Below are 17,503 nucleotides of genomic sequence, written 5' to 3' on the forward strand. Positions count from 1 at the left end.
AAGGTGACATTCAGAGGTGGCATTGTATTTTCATCAACTGATGAATTATGTCAGCCTGTGAAGTGATTAAGGTGCAACTCACCATAGTTTAAGAGATTTTGAATGATTGCTTATCCTGTCCAGGGTTGTGGAGAAGCTGGAGACTCTTCCAGTGTGCATTGGGCGAGACATGGGGCAAACCCTGGACAGGTTGCCAGTCGATCTCAGGGCTAACACACAGACAGAAAAACAAAGTCATACCTACAGGGAATTCAGAGTTTCCGGTTCACTTAACTGGCATGTCTTCGAACTTAAGGAGAAAACTGGAGGAAACCTTTGCAGAGATCATGCAGAGTCTTTTGAAGGCCAGCAGGTTTGACCTAGGGCTTTCTGGATAACAATTAAACATGCAGTAATAACATTTTAATCCTATGTCAAAAGTGCTGGTAATGAAAAAAATTACAGCCCCTCATCTTTTAAGCCTAATCCTACTTTATTAAAAAATAAGTATTGACTAATTGGTGAAAGAAATCTCACAATGATGATGAATTTCTATCAGCTGCGTTGGTACACCCCAACAGTGTTCAGTCTTTGATCAGCGATTTGAAAAGAAAAACAAAAATGTCAGCCAGTCCATGCAAACATTTTGATTTCCCTTTTCAGTGCTTATTTTCCAATAAACCAAATCCGATGTGACTGTCCCTTGTGCTTTTTGGGTGAGCGTCTATGTGGAAATCTTGCTGTGATGTTAGAGGAATGAGGGGGTGGGCTGATGGCTATGTCATAGGGGTTATTTGGTGGAAGCCTCCCATCACAGATGTCAAGTTGAATTAGACCCATGACACCCCAGAAGGCTCTACAGTTATCATGTGCCACCCCCGTTACACCTGCTCAGAGCACTGATCAGGACTGTACACATGCATGCTGGCCTGCTTGTATATTTAGGAATATATATGTTCTATAAATGTATATGTGATGTCTGCATGTGCCCTCTTACTATTAATATCAACAGTAAGCCTAAATTGCACATTGTGGACCAACACGTGTAAGGCGATTATACAGTATGGAGTGTTGTTTGACCACTGACTTGACACTGATATTTGCTGTATCTGGTATCTTAAACATGAGATAGATATCCAGCGTTTGCACACAATCTGGTGCCTTTTCTTTTCAGCCAGAGCCGTTGGTTGCTCTTTTCAGCTGCCTCTGAAGCTGCCTTTGCAGCCTGCCGTAATCCCTGATCATGAATCCCTAACTCCCTGAGTAAACTGGTACTAGATGTGGCCACAGATCCATGGTAACGAAATTCCACAGGGCGTACCCTGGCTTTCCAGCCTTGCTACTAAATCTCATCTGTTATCTCAGTAAACCTAAGCCCCTTCCGCTCATATGCCTCATCTGCTGCATCTTCTCATGGTGAAGTGAGTTCTGCAATGTAAGAAAATAGTCTGCTGAGTGCTGGTCCACAGTACTAAGCAAAGTCCCGAGACACTGCTGGAATTATAAGTTGCTGGCCTATGACTGCTTTTGTCTTTGAATATATTATATTGTACCTGACTCAGTAATCCATGTTTCCTCAACAAACGGTACCTGTGCAAAGCTTAACTAATGCACCGTTCTCACTCTCCTAAAGCTTACAGAATTAATTAATGTTAGTTCATGGTCCATTCAACTATCGGTTATGCCAAATGTATCATCTCTGGGAACAAATCAGGTATTATTATCAATTATCATAACACCACCTCAATAAGAATTAATTTAGGACAGAGTGTCTGCTGTAATACTAAACCCTTTTTTGTCGTACACAAATCTGATAATGGTTAGAAAAAAAGAGATTAGATGAAAAAGCAGGATACAAAAGAAGCACAATATGTAGGTTTTTGCATTTAAACTTAAGTAAAAAGAATATTTGAGGCTCAAGTTAAATATAAAGTCAGGTGCACTGTGGCACATAGACTACACCTTAAAATAAGGCCAATCCTCCAGTTGACCCACAGCTGGTTAAATTTTGGCCTTGTTTATTAAATATATAGAAGAGCTGACCTGGTACAGTGACATAAACTGGAGACGGGTTTGTGGCACTGATTGCAGATCTACTTTCTGCTGGTCTGATGCAAGTATTGCATCAGTTACATCTACTGTACGAAATCTTTTCTTTCAGGTTTCCTGGGACAGAATTGTGAAGTTGACATAGATGCTTGTGCTCTGCAGAACAACGCATGTCCACCAAAGACTCTATGTTTGGATCTCCCAGATGGCTTTGAATATACCTGTCGTATACCCTGCCCTCAAAATCTTCAAGTGGGTAAAAACATCTTGACACACAGTTTGTCCTCATCTGCTGTTCAGTATCCACGGGTTTAGTATTCAGTTCAAGTCCTATACATGTTTGAAGTGCTCCTTAGCTTCTATTTATTTCTCTTGAAATGATCTCTCCTAATTTCTATGCAACAGTGCATTAACATTATCACAACATCATCATCAACGTTTGTGTAGAGGAGGTACCACACTCCTGTTTGATTGTTATTGTCATATAAGAGAACAGAACCATACTCACACTGATATCTAACTGAGCTGATGGTACATTGTGAATTCATTTCTAAATGAGTAGTAATTTGAAACTTTGGCATAAGAATAATGACTCAATACAAATGTAGAAAACATAGTCTGTCCTTGGTTAAAACACTTACTTTCATATTATGTTAAATAAGAAAGTAGTAATATTAGTTAGTAACAGTTATTTATAGTAACCTACAGATCTGTAAACTGTCACCACATACTGAATTATAACATAACGGACTTAAGTGAGAAGGTATGAAATATGAATTCAGTATCTTATTTCTAAAATGTGGGATAATCCTTTGTTATACACAGGGATAAAAATAAGCATAAGTCCCACAGGAAGATTGACAGCAAATGCGATAATCCATAAACACAGCAATCAGCTGGTGCTGAAGCTGTAGAGTATGTTGGTTTACCCAGGAAGAAAGCTGTATTAAATTCTGGACTAATGAGGGAATGTGCTTTCTTCCGACTTTTATTGATACATTTGAAACATAAGAGAACCAATAAATGTTGTAAAGCAACAGATTTTTACCTTTTGATCTACAAAAAGTTACTGTATGGATGAAGTATGCATTCCCAGTGTACTGTACGCTGCATATTTAAAATCATTGAAGCACATTTTTATGTCCTTTTTTTAGTTTGAATGTGGTTGCACATCTTCCAGAATTTTAAGCAGTCATGGTGGGAGAAGACAAAGCTGGAACTGTGTGATTGTTTGTCAGGGCTTTTGCTTTTGGCTCGCTCGACGGGAGCATATTTACAGGATTGAAAAGGCCGCTGCCACCTGACGCAGATGATTGCTACTGAAGATTTGCAATGTCTGTATTTTTGAATGCACGAGTTTCTTTACATGTAGATGATTCGACTCTGCGTTTAAAAAAAGCTGCCAAACCTGAACAGAGGAGCTTCTTCAGATGACAGATGGAGATGATCACTCACTGTGGAGAAAGGCTTGTGTTGGCCCCCTTACAGAAATGCCATGATGTCTGCATTATACACAAGTCGACTCTTCCTCTGCCCCTTTGTTTCCCCTCTACTATATATACACATGTACCAGCTAGCAGGCATATCTGTTTTGTTACAGAGAACACTTGGGAGGTTTGGCCCTCAATGACCATTGATCTTGTCTTGTAAGACATGATGTAGGTGCCACATGGAATACTGAGTGAACCCAGTATAAAGCATGAATCAGTATTCATGAGTGTGTCATGTGGCTGTAATGAAGCTCATTCTCAGGCAGCAAGGAGCAAGAAATGATGAGGGGTTGCATTGTAAAATCATGGTTATATTTTTTGACCAGAATGGGCTCAATCCAAGATATTAGCATACAAGATGAAGCGATTTCATTTTTGTACATGAAGCAGCGAGCCTCTTATTTCATGACTTATGCAGCTAACAGCTCTATCTTCTATCAACAGCCGTGTGCCAATGGAGGACGCTGTGTGCTGAATACTGCCAGTAGCTACACCTGTATCTGTACACCTGGTTGGTCTGGTCAGGACTGCCGTATAAATGTCAATGATTGTGTTCAACATTGGTGTCAAAATGGAGCCACTTGTGTGGATGAGATTGATGGTTACAGGTAAGTGTTCAAATCCTGATTGTCTTCAGGCCGTTCAGTCTCCAGAATGTCAATGATTGTAAAAGCCGTGACATTTACTGTTCTCTTCCTTCCGGGTTGATAGAATCCCTTTCCTTCTCCCACTCTATACAGTATTAAGAAATTCTCTTTAATCTGTTGCTAGCTGCCTTTGTCCCAGAGGATACACAGGCATCTACTGTGAAGAGGACATTGATTACTGTGTCGGCCGTCGCTGCTCGGAACACGGTGTTTGCCTGGACCAGCAGTATAACTTTACCTGCCGCTGCATGCTTGGATTTGAAGGGTCGCTCTGTGAACTGGAAACAAATGAGTGCAACAGCTTCCCCTGTGCAAGCGGTGCCACCTGTGTGGACCTAATCAGTGATTATCGGTGCCACTGTCCCCCAGGGTTTGAGGGTATGAGACCATCTGATACAACTGTGAGCCTATTTACAGCCATTAGTATGTCCAGGCACAGGAATATAATACAATAATATAGGTTTTAGAGCAGGTTTTAGTGTTCAAATGTTAAGATATTTGAAATTTGATATGTGTCAGAGCAAATATGCTGGTTGAGTTATATATTAAGGATATAGTTATGGAAAATTTACAATACTATACATAGAAGTGATAGTGATTGATAGTATTGGGAAGGTGATCTTGTGTAAATCATTATGCATTAGAACAAGTTTTATAGTGACATAAAAATTGTGCCTTTGCCCTGTTTCATTGCAGCAATGAATGTAGTATAAATACAATTCACCACATGCAAAAGCCTGTAGCGTAAAGGTATGCATTCATTAATCACTGTTAATAAAAATGCCAGTTTTTATGATATGTTTAAAACACCTGTTAAAAGATATAGCACATGTTGGTCAGATACTTTTAATTGATTCAGTTACATGTTACAGTTAATGTAGTTAAAGTCGTGTTTATGTTAAAACAGATTCAAAACTGAAAATTGTCCCTTTCTATTATCTGATTATGCCAAAATCAAATTTAAAATAAGTTATAAGTTAGATAATGTTCATTTACAATAGTTTGTCTATTTCGACACTTGGCATATCATTACTTATACTGGCCATGTGTGACGAAAATGTCTCGATTGAACAGTAGTGCAGTAATGTGTAAGCAGTTAAATTCATTAATATTGGCTTGCTCAGTATCATAGAATGTGTAGTGCAAAGTGTCTCTTATACAGTATATTTAGGCTGGAGCTACAGCAGCTACCCTAATTATGTGAGTATCTTACAGTACATGATTAACAGAGCACTTGCCAGTGCATGGGGTCATGATGGCAAAAGCACAATTACCTCTGGTGTGGACAGCAGTACAGATAGAAGAGCAGTGCCAGCGCTCTCCGGCTCATAGAGATCTAAGGCCAGACCTAGTGGTGCTTTAAATTTGTCAGTAAAATCTTCAGTCAATTCCATATCTAACTCTTGCCCAGACAATACTAAAATTGTGGTTACAACATGTACACATACATACGAGCTGCAACATGCTGAACACATAATCATTCAATAACATTTTGAGCCAGTTGAATTAGAGGTAATCAGCTACCTTGTGAATTAAAATCATGTGTTCAATAAACCAGGTGCTGCTCATTGTTGAGAAAATAAACAGAAATTTGTGCAGCATCTGTTCTGAATGTTGGTGTGGTTAGAATTATTATTCACGTATTAGAGCTTCACAACATCCAATAATTATTAAATGTCCATAGTGACAGCAAAATATATTTGTTGAAACATTTTAAACTGTAGTCCCTGTGACATTAAATAGAGTTTATTTGTTTCTCTTTATCCTGCAGGAAGGACCTGCTCTGAGAATGTAAATGATTGCTGGTTGCAGCCTTGTCTAAATGGAGGCTCGTGTATGGATCTGATAAATGACTACATTTGTCATTGTCCTCTTGGTAAGTACAAACTACTTGTGTATTATTGAGCATGTTTACAAAAATATCATGCTATTAATTTTCTGTATGCCGTACCTTGGGAATAGGTGAAGAGATTATTTCTCATGCATTTACATACAAACTTATTTATTTTGATCATTTTTCAATTTTTGCTCAAGATGTGCTTCCAAAGATAGCAAAGACAGATCAGTTACACTAGTCTTTTGAAAGTTTGTATGCGGACTAGAAACTGGTTACAATAAGCGTCTAACAAGGCTCTGCATGAAGCAAATAGAAGCAATAAATCTGTATTATGGGTTAGGGTTTAAAAAAACAAATGTATATCTTGCTAAGCGCTGATGTGTGTAAACATGACTTACCTTATTAGACTGAGATTTTGTTTTCAGGATTGCCCTTTAATTGTGACACCATGTTTTACACATTTCTATATGGTAAACATTTTAGAACACATGTTCCAGAAAAGGATCCATAATCAGTCCATAATAGAGGGTGGTTTTGCATTCCTCAGTGTGCAGCTGATTTTACTATGCCCTCTGGTAATAAAACACTTAATCACTACTTGATTGCACAAGTCAGAATGTCGCAGCCAGCCCACTTGGCATTACAAGTCCAATGTCACATTCAGTAGTAAACAGCCGCAATCCACAGAACAGGATTTACAGACAAATATTTGAAAAATAAAATCCACAAAGGTGTTGACAGGACACAAAATACACTTTGGCACTGGGAAAATGGGTCTGTTTTGGTAAATTATTTTCTTAACATATTCCACAAAGGCAGGAGAACTGCACTGGTTATGGTGAATATTTTACTTTTGTAGTCTTTTGAAAGTCTACCCTCAAACAAATACAGGCTGTTTGAATTTGATGTAGTGAAACAATATTGCCAGTTTTGTTGTCATTGTGCATCTTATTTTAGTGCTTTTGTGCCTTTTCCTCAGCCAAATATGCCTCTATTTTACTGCACAATAAATCAACACAAATGCGGGTGAAGTCATTAAAACATTTACTGCCTTGAAACATGTACAGCACCTGTTACATGGTCTGTTTTATGACATTATGGGATGCAGCAAATGCATCACTGTAAATAATGTGCTCTTATTGTTTTTCTGCCTTTTGCTCAAATTAGATTTGGACAACAACAGAACACCAATGTGTCAGTAAGCTCCCATTACTGTTTAGATTTCATTGACAGATTTATAGACAGGTGTTTTTGATCACTTTATCTTTTCAGAAATGCAATTAGATAAATGGTCTGTCAGGTTTACTTGTGTCTCCCAACAAAAAACAAACAATCAGAAAAGAGCATCACTATTTTCTAACCTTGTGTACAGACCATTATTCCTACCACTGTAGCCTTTTTTTAATCATTATTATGACTGGAAACATACTAGAAGGTTCTTCAGCCAAGGTTGCACAACACATTTAGAGGATCCGAAACTGGCTTCTATATCAGTAAAGGCATTCCAGTGTGCGGTGGTTAATTCCGATTTTTTACTACATGGTCCTGCGACCTACCAGCACCTGACTGTTGTTGGCAGTGCATGGGGAGTTTTGTTTACGAGTTACAGTCCTCTAAATGTTTTGTTTTTAGAACAAATTATTATGAATCTGCATCAGGATCTGCATCAGAACACACATGATTGGCAATCATGCTAATTAGTTGATGGCAGCCATGGAATGCTTAAATTCTGTCACGACTAGTTAGTACCGTTTGAATTTATAATGTTGCTGTTGTGCCACTTTCCGTGACCAGACTTTTCAGCGTGACGTACAGTGTGCATGTCATCTAAATTGTGTTACAACTGCAGAGGACATTTAGGAAGTATGACATTTTATTCAAGCCTACCGGTACAGTAAGTTTAGAACCAATACCAGGAAAATGGTTGCAAAATCTGCTAATGTGCAAACGGACATGAACTAAACCGATTCATTATTAATCCATTGTGTTTCACAAATGGGCACAAGGTCGCATTATTAGATTTTGAGCAGAACTGAAAACTAATCACTTTACACCATATTTAATTGAATTCTGTATTGTATTTACCATGCTAACTTACACGCAGACCAACACAGAAGGCCAGGAACATAACCTCTTTGGTAGAGATCCAGTTTTCATAATTGTACATAACCGATTCATATTAATATGAATTTGGTGATTTCTATCTGAGAACATGATTTTCAGTTTTTCAGCTCAGTGAAGCAACCAGAACGTTGATGAGAGATGATTAAATATGCTGATGAACAGCAGTTCTCCAAGCCAAGGAATAGTTATGACCCGTGGCTGTTACCATTAACCACTGAACATGAGTACATGAGGACTTGAAACAGTACATCATAGCATGTCTTGTTACTGCTGTACATTTTGAGATAAAGTGAAAAACACTTCACTTTCTGCCTCTCTTTCTGCAGGAAATTTGGGCTGAGCCACTAGTAGCTGTCAGATAGAATAGGGAGTCCCATTTGGAGATGGTGACACTGTAAATGTGACATTCCTTCATGCAACATTAACCTCAGAGTGAATTGCATGCACAATTGGTTATTAAACACTTCTGAAACACTCTGTTGGAGGCAATAGCTGTCCATTAACTAGTCAAGGCAATACGTAATATGATGAGAAAAGGGTAGTTGGAAGGTCATCAAACATCTAGATAGATAGTGTTGATGTAAAAGTACGCTGCTCCGGGTACAGGTTACAATGTGAAGAAAGTGTAGACTGCCCACGACAGGAACTACATAATCTAGTGTGTCTGCTTTCCTGTGTGTATACTCAAGTCTTGATAAAAGGGATTTGCATTAGGAAATAATGTTTAAAATATGTCACTCCTTTGCCAGTGAGTGAGACCTACTTTGCAGACAGCTTCACACAGATTAATGTGACGGGGATGGGAGAACATTCTTCCTGTGTAGAGGCTTCTGGTGTAAAGAGGTTTTTGGTTGCCGTGAAGATGAATTTTAGAACATTCGGCTGCTAAAAACTCGCATATTCTGTGACTTCATCTCCCGGCATTTGTGGACTTAACAATTAATTAACAATTTTTATACCTACATTAATTAATAGGCACGTGTTGAACAGTGTGATGTCAGTGAAAAAACTGATCTATTTTAGGATTCTCCCTTCAGGTCATCTTTATTTGTACAGACACATGTAATGAGTATCGCTCCCACCATCTGTCTGTGCTTTATTTACAACAATAGATATTGACATGGGTATCTATCAGTGACATGCAGACGTGCATTTGGTGGGGCAGATAAATGTGATATAGATCAGTTTGGTGGGGTGGGTCTCTGTCAATGATTCACTCAATTAGCATACTGCATAGCAGGTAGATTGCAAGGAAAAGAATCAATACCCCCATTAATCCACGAAAGAAAAGGTGTTTTAAAGCTAATAAAACATACAGCCACATAAATATGTGTCCAGTAAAGTATGTTGCTGTTTTATAAATTCACTCCTTGTTGCTTATTTCCATAGCTTTGGCTGTTTATGTTCCGTCTTCATTATTAACTCAGTTTTCATTGCAGGGTTCAAGGGGAAGGATTGCTCTGTGGATATTGACCTTTGCTCATTTGGAATGTGCAGTGAACATACATTAATATGTGCTGAGACCAAGGATGGACAGAATGTCTCTTGCACATGTAAAAGAGGTGAGCAAGACCTTTGACAGGTGTTATTTATGTCATGCAGGTGTTTTAACAGGTGGAAAATGAGCCCAAGGGCGACACCAACCTTTCCTCATGCTTACTGACTTACACAAAGTTCACTGTACTAATATGTTGCTGTGTAAATACTGAAACTTCGGGAGGATTACTTTAAAAATTGAATCTGACGCAATTACTAATTACCTGTTAAAAAATGTAGTCAGTAAGAGATCACGTTCCTTTACTTTTGGGTTACCTCTTGGATTTTTAGCATCAAATATGTAACCGTCTGCTCATTGTATTTTTATAGAAAAACATTTTACTTTTCATTAAGCAAATTCAAGCAGTAGCCTAACATTTTCACAGCTGGCAGGCAGAACTGTGCTGAGATGTTGTTCCCCTTTTCTGCTCTAAAGACAAAATGGTGGTGAAATTTCCACCTAGTAAAAGCATTTTTTACTAGAGGCCATGACAATGAATTTGCAGCTAAAAGATTAGCTATAGTGCTGTAATGTGTTTAAATTTATTTTTAAATGTATTTTGTTTTTAAAGAAATTATAATTCTGTTAATCCCCATTTTAACTAAATGCAAGTTGCCTTTCTTTTTGTATCCTGATTATGTAACTCTATTACATGTAATTGGTTACTCCCCAAGCCTGGCTGTGTGTACATCAAAAAGTATATCCATTTTTCTGATTTTATTTATTATAAATAAATAATACATATAATTTTTTTTTGTCTTTTTCATGTGCTGTAGTTTCAAAATTAGTGAATAATGTTTTTACATCTTCTTAACCATCTGATAAGCCTATGCTTATGCTGATTTATGCAGATTAATTTGACAATTCCTAAAGCAAACATCATTTTGTTTGTGTGTCAGTCAAGTCCCCCTGATTCCCCTCCATGAGGATGACATTGTTATCACAGCACCAGCAGTGACAGGATAACACAAGAGTAAGTGGAAGAAGCTTGACCTCTTAGATACTCCAAGGCTTGCTAGGGGTAACCAAGCTTTAAAATCTTGCAAGTAAATGCTATATGTGCTGTGTGTACATGTACAGGAAGTCATGCAGCTTAATCCTGGACACAGTTATGGTATTTTAAATAAAAACATTTCCCCTGCCAAACCCATCATAATTCAGTCGACACTACTCCACAACATCTCTACTAGCTCTTCTCAAATGAATGGCTATTACATAGAAGTTCATGTAACCCAATCAATAACCGTAACTCCATTACTCCTGTTGCACTTATGCTTGGCAGATGTCAAAGTGAAGGATTGTGAGTGATTTCTTATGTAAATGAAAGCAACCTGCGGCGAACAGCTCTCTCCAGATCACTTCTCAAGGGCAAACTGCGAGATGTTGTCATGTCTAGATGTTTCAGGTCGGCAGTCTTGGCGTCCTTAATGTCTAATGCTTGCCAACCTAATGTGTTTAACATGTTTCTCATACCCTTACTATACTGCACACCCCAAGCTGCCAACTTTTTGACCTAATATTTAGTACCCACATTAAATCATATACTTGAACTGAGAGTGTTGGATGGTGCATTTTGCATGTATGATTTTGCTTGTTGTTTTGGAAACGCAGTACTGGCTTGTTATGAAGCTTGTTGAGGAAACTCTTCTTAGATTTTTAAGTGATTAAACTGTTTTGAAGAGCAGATTTTGCAGGCCAATAATTGTGTTTTTGCAACCAAAAAACTGTTTTTGACAGCAGAATCTTTTTGTTTTACATTTAAAGGAGCAACTTTGCAGTGCAAGACTTACTTTTGCCATAAAATTATTCGAGTTCCAAAAGCTGTTGTTTCATCAAAAGCCCCACTTGGCATGAGACCGTTTCTGTCATACACTAGGTTTTCGCAATGCAGCAGTTGTTTTTGTTTGGTTGTTGTTCTTGTTTTTGTGTAATGCTACAGTATTATTTTGGAGAGAAAACTGCTTATTCTGACTTTTCTTTTTATACTCATTTTTCCACATTTTTTAACTGTGAAGAGCTTCTCAGGATGTATCCCTTATGCTCTGTTTAGTCCCAGCTGACTGTGTGAAACATTCACATTATACACAATGATACAACAAATGCTCTTTGGTAGATAAGTGTGAGGTTAACCCACAAGCAGCCTGCGTAGCACCAGCAATAATGTGCCTTAAACACTGACATGTTTCATCTCTTTAATGGCCTGTGTGGGTGTATGGTGTGAGAGCTTTTACACATGTGCACTGATGCATGTTATTTGTTTCATGCGGTTCCCTTTGTGTATAGATTGACTTTGATCCTAAAAATCACTGGATTTGGCTTGTTTAATGTAATAAATCAGAAGGGCAATGACTGGCTCTTATTAAACATGATTAAATGATCCAGTGAGCTGAGTCTGCATGTGCCCAGCAAGCTCTTTGAATCAATACAAGCTTTGAAAACCAGCTTTTGTTTGTGAAAACAAAGTAATGCTGATCCTAATTGGCGGAGGAATGAAACCAGGCAAAAGGATTCCAATAACAGTGTTTTTTTTATATATGCTGCAGGGTTTGGAGGGTCATTCTGTGAAGTAAATCTCAATGAGTGCGAGTCAAAGCCATGCCAAAACGGTGGTATTTGTGTGGACGGCATTGACCTGTATCAGTGCTTCTGCTCAGAGGGTAAGTTGCAATGCAATTAGATCCTTCAATAGATTTAAGATGATACGATTATGTGGCTAATTCAGACCTTTGTTGGTTTTTAAGCGTGCAGCCAACCCGTTTCAGCCCTGGAGTTATGAACCTGGCGTAAATGAAAAAGCCATTCAGAAAAGCTTTAACACAAATTCTTTCTTGATTCTGTTGTTTGGTGGTCTTTTTTGTATTTCTGTGAATAAATGGACAAACGGAGATGAAAAGACGTTATGTTATTTCCACTGCAGCCACAGCTCAAATCAACAAGATTGATGTTCAACAACCACATAAGGAAAAACTCATCTTATAGAATCATCTTATTATATCCTATTTACTATCTCTTATTGCAGTTTATTTTACGATTTTGAACAATTTGTACCAATTTCCTTTTGTTGATGGGACCTATATTTACAGTAAAAATTATGGTAAACCACTTCGTCCCAATGATGACAGTTAAACTACAGTTCAAATGAGTTCAAAGTAAAGAGTAAAGAATGTTGTCAAGTTATGAGTTTGTTCATAGCAATTTCATCTTTTGGAATCAAAAAGGAATATCTTGCCTTTCAGATCTTTATAATAATGTTTCCATTCCATTTCAATAATTACAATATAAATTACATCTTCCTTAAACAACTTTATCAGCTGAAGAACTCATTAATGCACAACATGGATTTGAAAAATAATTCCCCAGTCTTCTCTTCCCTCCTAAAACATCTCCTCAGTATATATGAAAAATCAAAAAACTTAACATTCAACATTAATACATTTTTGCTACCAACTGAAAAGACTTGCACATTACATTCAATACAGGCGATTCCTTATCTCACACAGTTTGATGCAATGTTTCCTGAAAAAAACATAGATAACTACATTCATCCAATCAGGGTAAGTATAAGGATTCAACAATTTTTGCACAACTGGAAGAGATTATTGGTCCTTATCTTCATAATCGCCCAACAGCATGTCCTCCTTACTATGACGACAAAAAGTGTATCTTAATGTCTGTGCAACCGTGTGCTATAGAGGGTTGAAATTGAACAGAGTTTGGTCCTAACCAAACACAACAGGTGATTTAGCTGATTAGTGCACCTTGAGCCAAATAACAGCAACTAATCAGTGAACTATTAGCGTTTGATCGGAATGAAAACCTGTATGCTCTCAACAAAAGGTGTTTTTTAGCATATAATGTTGATTGCTACCTTTATTCATGATCATTTTCAGTAACATATTTTATCATGTTTCCTGGCTTGCAGCTCAATTGCCATTAGGTTAACAAATATTTGCTTTAAATTTCTCTAATCACATAAAATCATTCCATGAGAAATTGTCACTTGCATCATTAAAGTAAGAAGGAATAAATCTCAGCTATTTTTCCAATAATTTCTTGGTCCAGTTGACATCTTACCTGTGAGACATACCTCTGATTAAACCTTGATTGCGGGTGAAGACTGTTATGCATTTTTAATGAAGTCAGGATAATTGTCAAATTTTATGACATGGAGAGAGGTGGAAATTGGTTCCATGGTCAGTTTGAGAAATGATGAGAATTTGACCTGCACCGATGATGCTGATAGCCAAGCATTAGTCATGGGCCTCCTGTAGCTGCAGTGTGTGACAGTGCTAATGATAGTCATTTTGTAGCGTGACCATGCGGTAGAATATATTTATGGGGGACTAAAATGTCAGAAATTGGCAGCACTCACTTTTACTTCATGACTTTAACCTTTTATTTTTTTCAAAATATCAAATGTGCTGATATAACTCGCCGTGCAAAAAATGTTAATCAAGTAGACACACGGTATGACAAAATCTAATTTATTTTTATCAAATGTAGACTGTGGTGCGTTCTACTCTCCATACTATGTGCTTGTTTACTTGTGACAAGCTTGCAGTGAAAAGTCATGTAAAATTTCACGACAGCAATAAATTGCTTTTGGGTGCAATTTGATACTAATTAGTATCTTTTCAAGTCTGGTGTTTACTGACATTCACACGCCATCTCTTATGAGATTTTTCTTTCTCTCTTTATCGCAGGGTTTGGGGGTTTGAACTGTGAAATCAACTATGATGAATGTGTCCATGGATACTGCGCCAATAATTCCACATGTATTGACCTGGTTGCAGACTATGAGTGCATCTGTCCTCCGGGCTTTGCTGGTGAGTTATCTGTGTCATAATTTTCAAAGTTTACGCTTTAATGAATATAGCGCAGATTGATGACTCTTTAGCAGTGATAACCATGAAAGTGGTCCCATTGTTTAATGTAATAGCTCAGTCACCAATTTTAGATGGACTGTGGGTGATTAAGTAGAAAATTTGTTTCTTCTCCTGTAGAAACTGAATATAGGACAACATATTTACCCAAAGATAATTATTATTTTTTTTTAAATATCTAAGAATGCTGGTGCTGTATATATTTTATTAAACCCAACACAAGAGCACATGTACTCTACATTACTAATTCATGTTAATTTTGTCTCCAATTTTATATTCATTGTATCCATCGCTCCCATATGTTTTTTTGCGCAGTAGTAACAATGGAGTTCCATTCACATTTTTACACTATGGTGCTATAGGGAGGCAGAAAAGTAAAATCAATTATGTGTGCCTTTGGCTGTGGGGAGAAACTGTGAATAGACACTGAAAGTACAAAGGAATGGCAGTTATCCTGTTGTATCACCCCTACTGTTTCCATTACCAAACACATGCATACCTCACATCACGCTGGTTCATCACGTTAATGGTTGTCACTCTCTGCAGTCAGATTCATTTGTGTGAGATGTGTCATTATGTTGGTTATGTGATTTTTTTTTTTCTCTCTCTTCATCTTTATAGCACTTAATTAACTATCTTTATTTACCTCTCAGGTAAGAATTGCTCCACATCTGTCTCTGAATGTGCATCAGATGTTGAGTTCTGCAAAAATGGAGGAATCTGCTCCCGCAACTTAGCTGGGGAGATACACTGTATTTGCCCTCCAGGTATTAAACAAGCACATTTTTATATGGTAAACTTCTGAATGAATTTGTTAAGCTCCATCTTTGTTTTGAACCATGAATCAAGCATGACGTTTGTTCTTTAGTCATTACAACAGTAATTTCATTTAGACATGTAGACATGCACTAGTGTACTTAAAAATAATACTAAGCTGTATAATCATTATAACCACAGTGTGTCATGTGCTCTTCTTGGTTTATTCTACATCAATTCCTCTTTTAAATTCAGCATATTAGTGTTGTTGATTAGAGTGGTATCACCAAAACAGCTTTTTACCACTTAAGTGAATACCATTAGAAAGCATACGTACAAATCCACAAATGAGAAAAAGCCACACACCACAGTTATTTTTTCTGTAGGTTGTGTACTCTTGGTGAAATCCCTCCTTGGTCGTAGTGCTTTAGGCTCCGGCTGGATCAAATATGTAAATCAGCAGGAAGGAAAAACACTGGCAATGACGGCACTATGTGAAATCCCAATCCATGATGTGTGCCAGATGTGGGAAGGCAAGATACTGTACACAGCAAAGCACATCAATCACTTCTTTGATCCCACCTCTTACAGGATACCACGGCAATGACTGCTCCTCATCTGTGAACCAATGTGTGTCAAATCCTTGCGACCCTAAGGGGAATCTCCTCTGTGAAGAGCTGGAAAATACTTATAGATGTGTGTGTCAACATGGGTACACAGGTCCACTCTGCAAAACACCTATAAACCACTGTGTTGATGGCTTGTGTCAACATGGTTCAGTGTGTGTGGATCTTTCAAGAGGGTTCAAGTGTGATTGTTTACCAGGTAGGTTGACCATCCAGCAGGGGCTTGTTTCTAATGGAGGCAATTCCTCGACTGAATCGTGTACGTAGCAGACACACTCCCAGTTTGATGATTTCCCTTGTTCAGCTTCCTTCTCTGTGGGAGTCTAATCTCTTTGGCCTTAAGCAACAACACGTAACAGCCTTATGAAATATGTAAGTCAGGGCTCAGTTCATCAGGTTGTGAGCTGACTTCAAAGCAGTGATGGTGCTTGAAATGCCTGTTCGGCCACTTAGGATCCAAAAGCTTTCTTTTGGTATTTTACTAAAGGAAAAGTTTACAATGAAAGAAACTACTGTCATTAGATAACTTATATGGCAGAGGGGAGAAAATTGGGGAGGGGAGAAAGGGGAGGAATTGCTGTAATTCACAGATAATTACTAAAACAGTATCTGCCTCCAGGCATTTACATAGTAGTATACCAATAGGTAATTACCTTCCTTAATATACCTTTGTAATTTTGGTGTATTACTTAAAATTTGATCATTTTTTCCAACATTATTTAATAGTATAAATTGTTGAAAACTACGATTTTGTGCACATACTTACCAAAGTTAATAATAACCCACCAAGTTCTTTCTCAGTTTATGTGAAGTAGACAGCATGGCATGGCCAATATGAAGTGTGATTAAGAGTGTCGTCATTACTGGAAAGGGAAAAGAAATAGTTCACTTCAGAAGGACAGAGACCAATTATTAAAAACCTCCAAATGAACTAACCATGTATTAGTGTGAACATTACAAACAGAAGGACAGAAATTTCATCACTTGTTGCAATTAAAGTAAATTTCAGTTGCAGGTTTGTAATGCATTTTGATGTCAAGCTTAATGGTACACAGGGGTTTCTTGTAAACAAAGTTATGCTTGCATTCAATATTTCTCACAAAAAGGCATTGTTTGTCCCGTTGAAACCTAGCAAACTGTAACACTTGTTCAAGCTGGAAAGGAACATGAATAGATTGGACCAAAACACAAGAGAAATTAGGCAGAGCTGTGCAGTGGTACAATCATTTTATAAACGTCAAAGTACAAGACTAACAGAAAGGTGAGGCAGGCAAGGGTCAAAACCAGATAAACAGTCCAAAAGAATTAAACAAACCCAAAGGGGTCAGGCATGAAATCCAGAGACCAAAACACAAAGAAGAATGTCCAAAAACCCGAGTTAGTAGGTCCAAAGAACACATTAGAAAACACTGAAACGCTTAAAATCAAGACAAAGATGAACTGACAATAACTAAACTAAATCCAAAATTGTGACACAAACACGTTGGACAAGTGTTTTATAAAACCAATCTTTTTAATATTTTAAAACCTGCATTGCTTACGTCCACGTTTGCTAGCTAACGGTCTTCTTCTTCC

General features: G+C 37.7%; 1 protein-coding gene across 4 annotated transcripts in view; it reads left to right on the forward strand.

Annotated features, from left to right (window-relative positions):
* eys (eyes shut homolog) overlaps positions 1 to 17,503 on the forward strand; it is a 153,996-nt gene that overhangs the window by 26,077 nt on the left and 110,416 nt on the right. For 3 of the 4 annotated variants that reach the window (XM_051422200.1, XM_051422210.1, XM_051422219.1), the window contains 9 exons: positions 2,141 to 2,280; positions 3,963 to 4,126; positions 4,290 to 4,543; positions 5,937 to 6,041; positions 9,566 to 9,688; positions 12,207 to 12,320; positions 14,367 to 14,489; positions 15,200 to 15,313; positions 15,894 to 16,127. In XM_051422200.1, the coding sequence (XP_051278160.1) occupies positions 2,141 to 2,280; positions 3,963 to 4,126; positions 4,290 to 4,543; positions 5,937 to 6,041; positions 9,566 to 9,688; positions 12,207 to 12,320; positions 14,367 to 14,489; positions 15,200 to 15,313; positions 15,894 to 16,127 (1,371 nt within the window). The remainder of the gene's footprint in view (positions 1 to 2,140; positions 2,281 to 3,962; positions 4,127 to 4,289; positions 4,544 to 5,936; positions 6,042 to 9,565; positions 9,689 to 12,206; positions 12,321 to 14,366; positions 14,490 to 15,199; positions 15,314 to 15,893; positions 16,128 to 17,503) is intronic. The other variant, XM_051422228.1, reaches the window with a different exon arrangement.

Source organism: Dicentrarchus labrax, unplaced genomic scaffold (genome assembly GCF_905237075.1).
Source record: "Dicentrarchus labrax unplaced genomic scaffold, dlabrax2021, whole genome shotgun sequence".
Classification (NCBI taxonomy): domain Eukaryota; kingdom Metazoa; phylum Chordata; class Actinopteri; family Moronidae; genus Dicentrarchus; species Dicentrarchus labrax.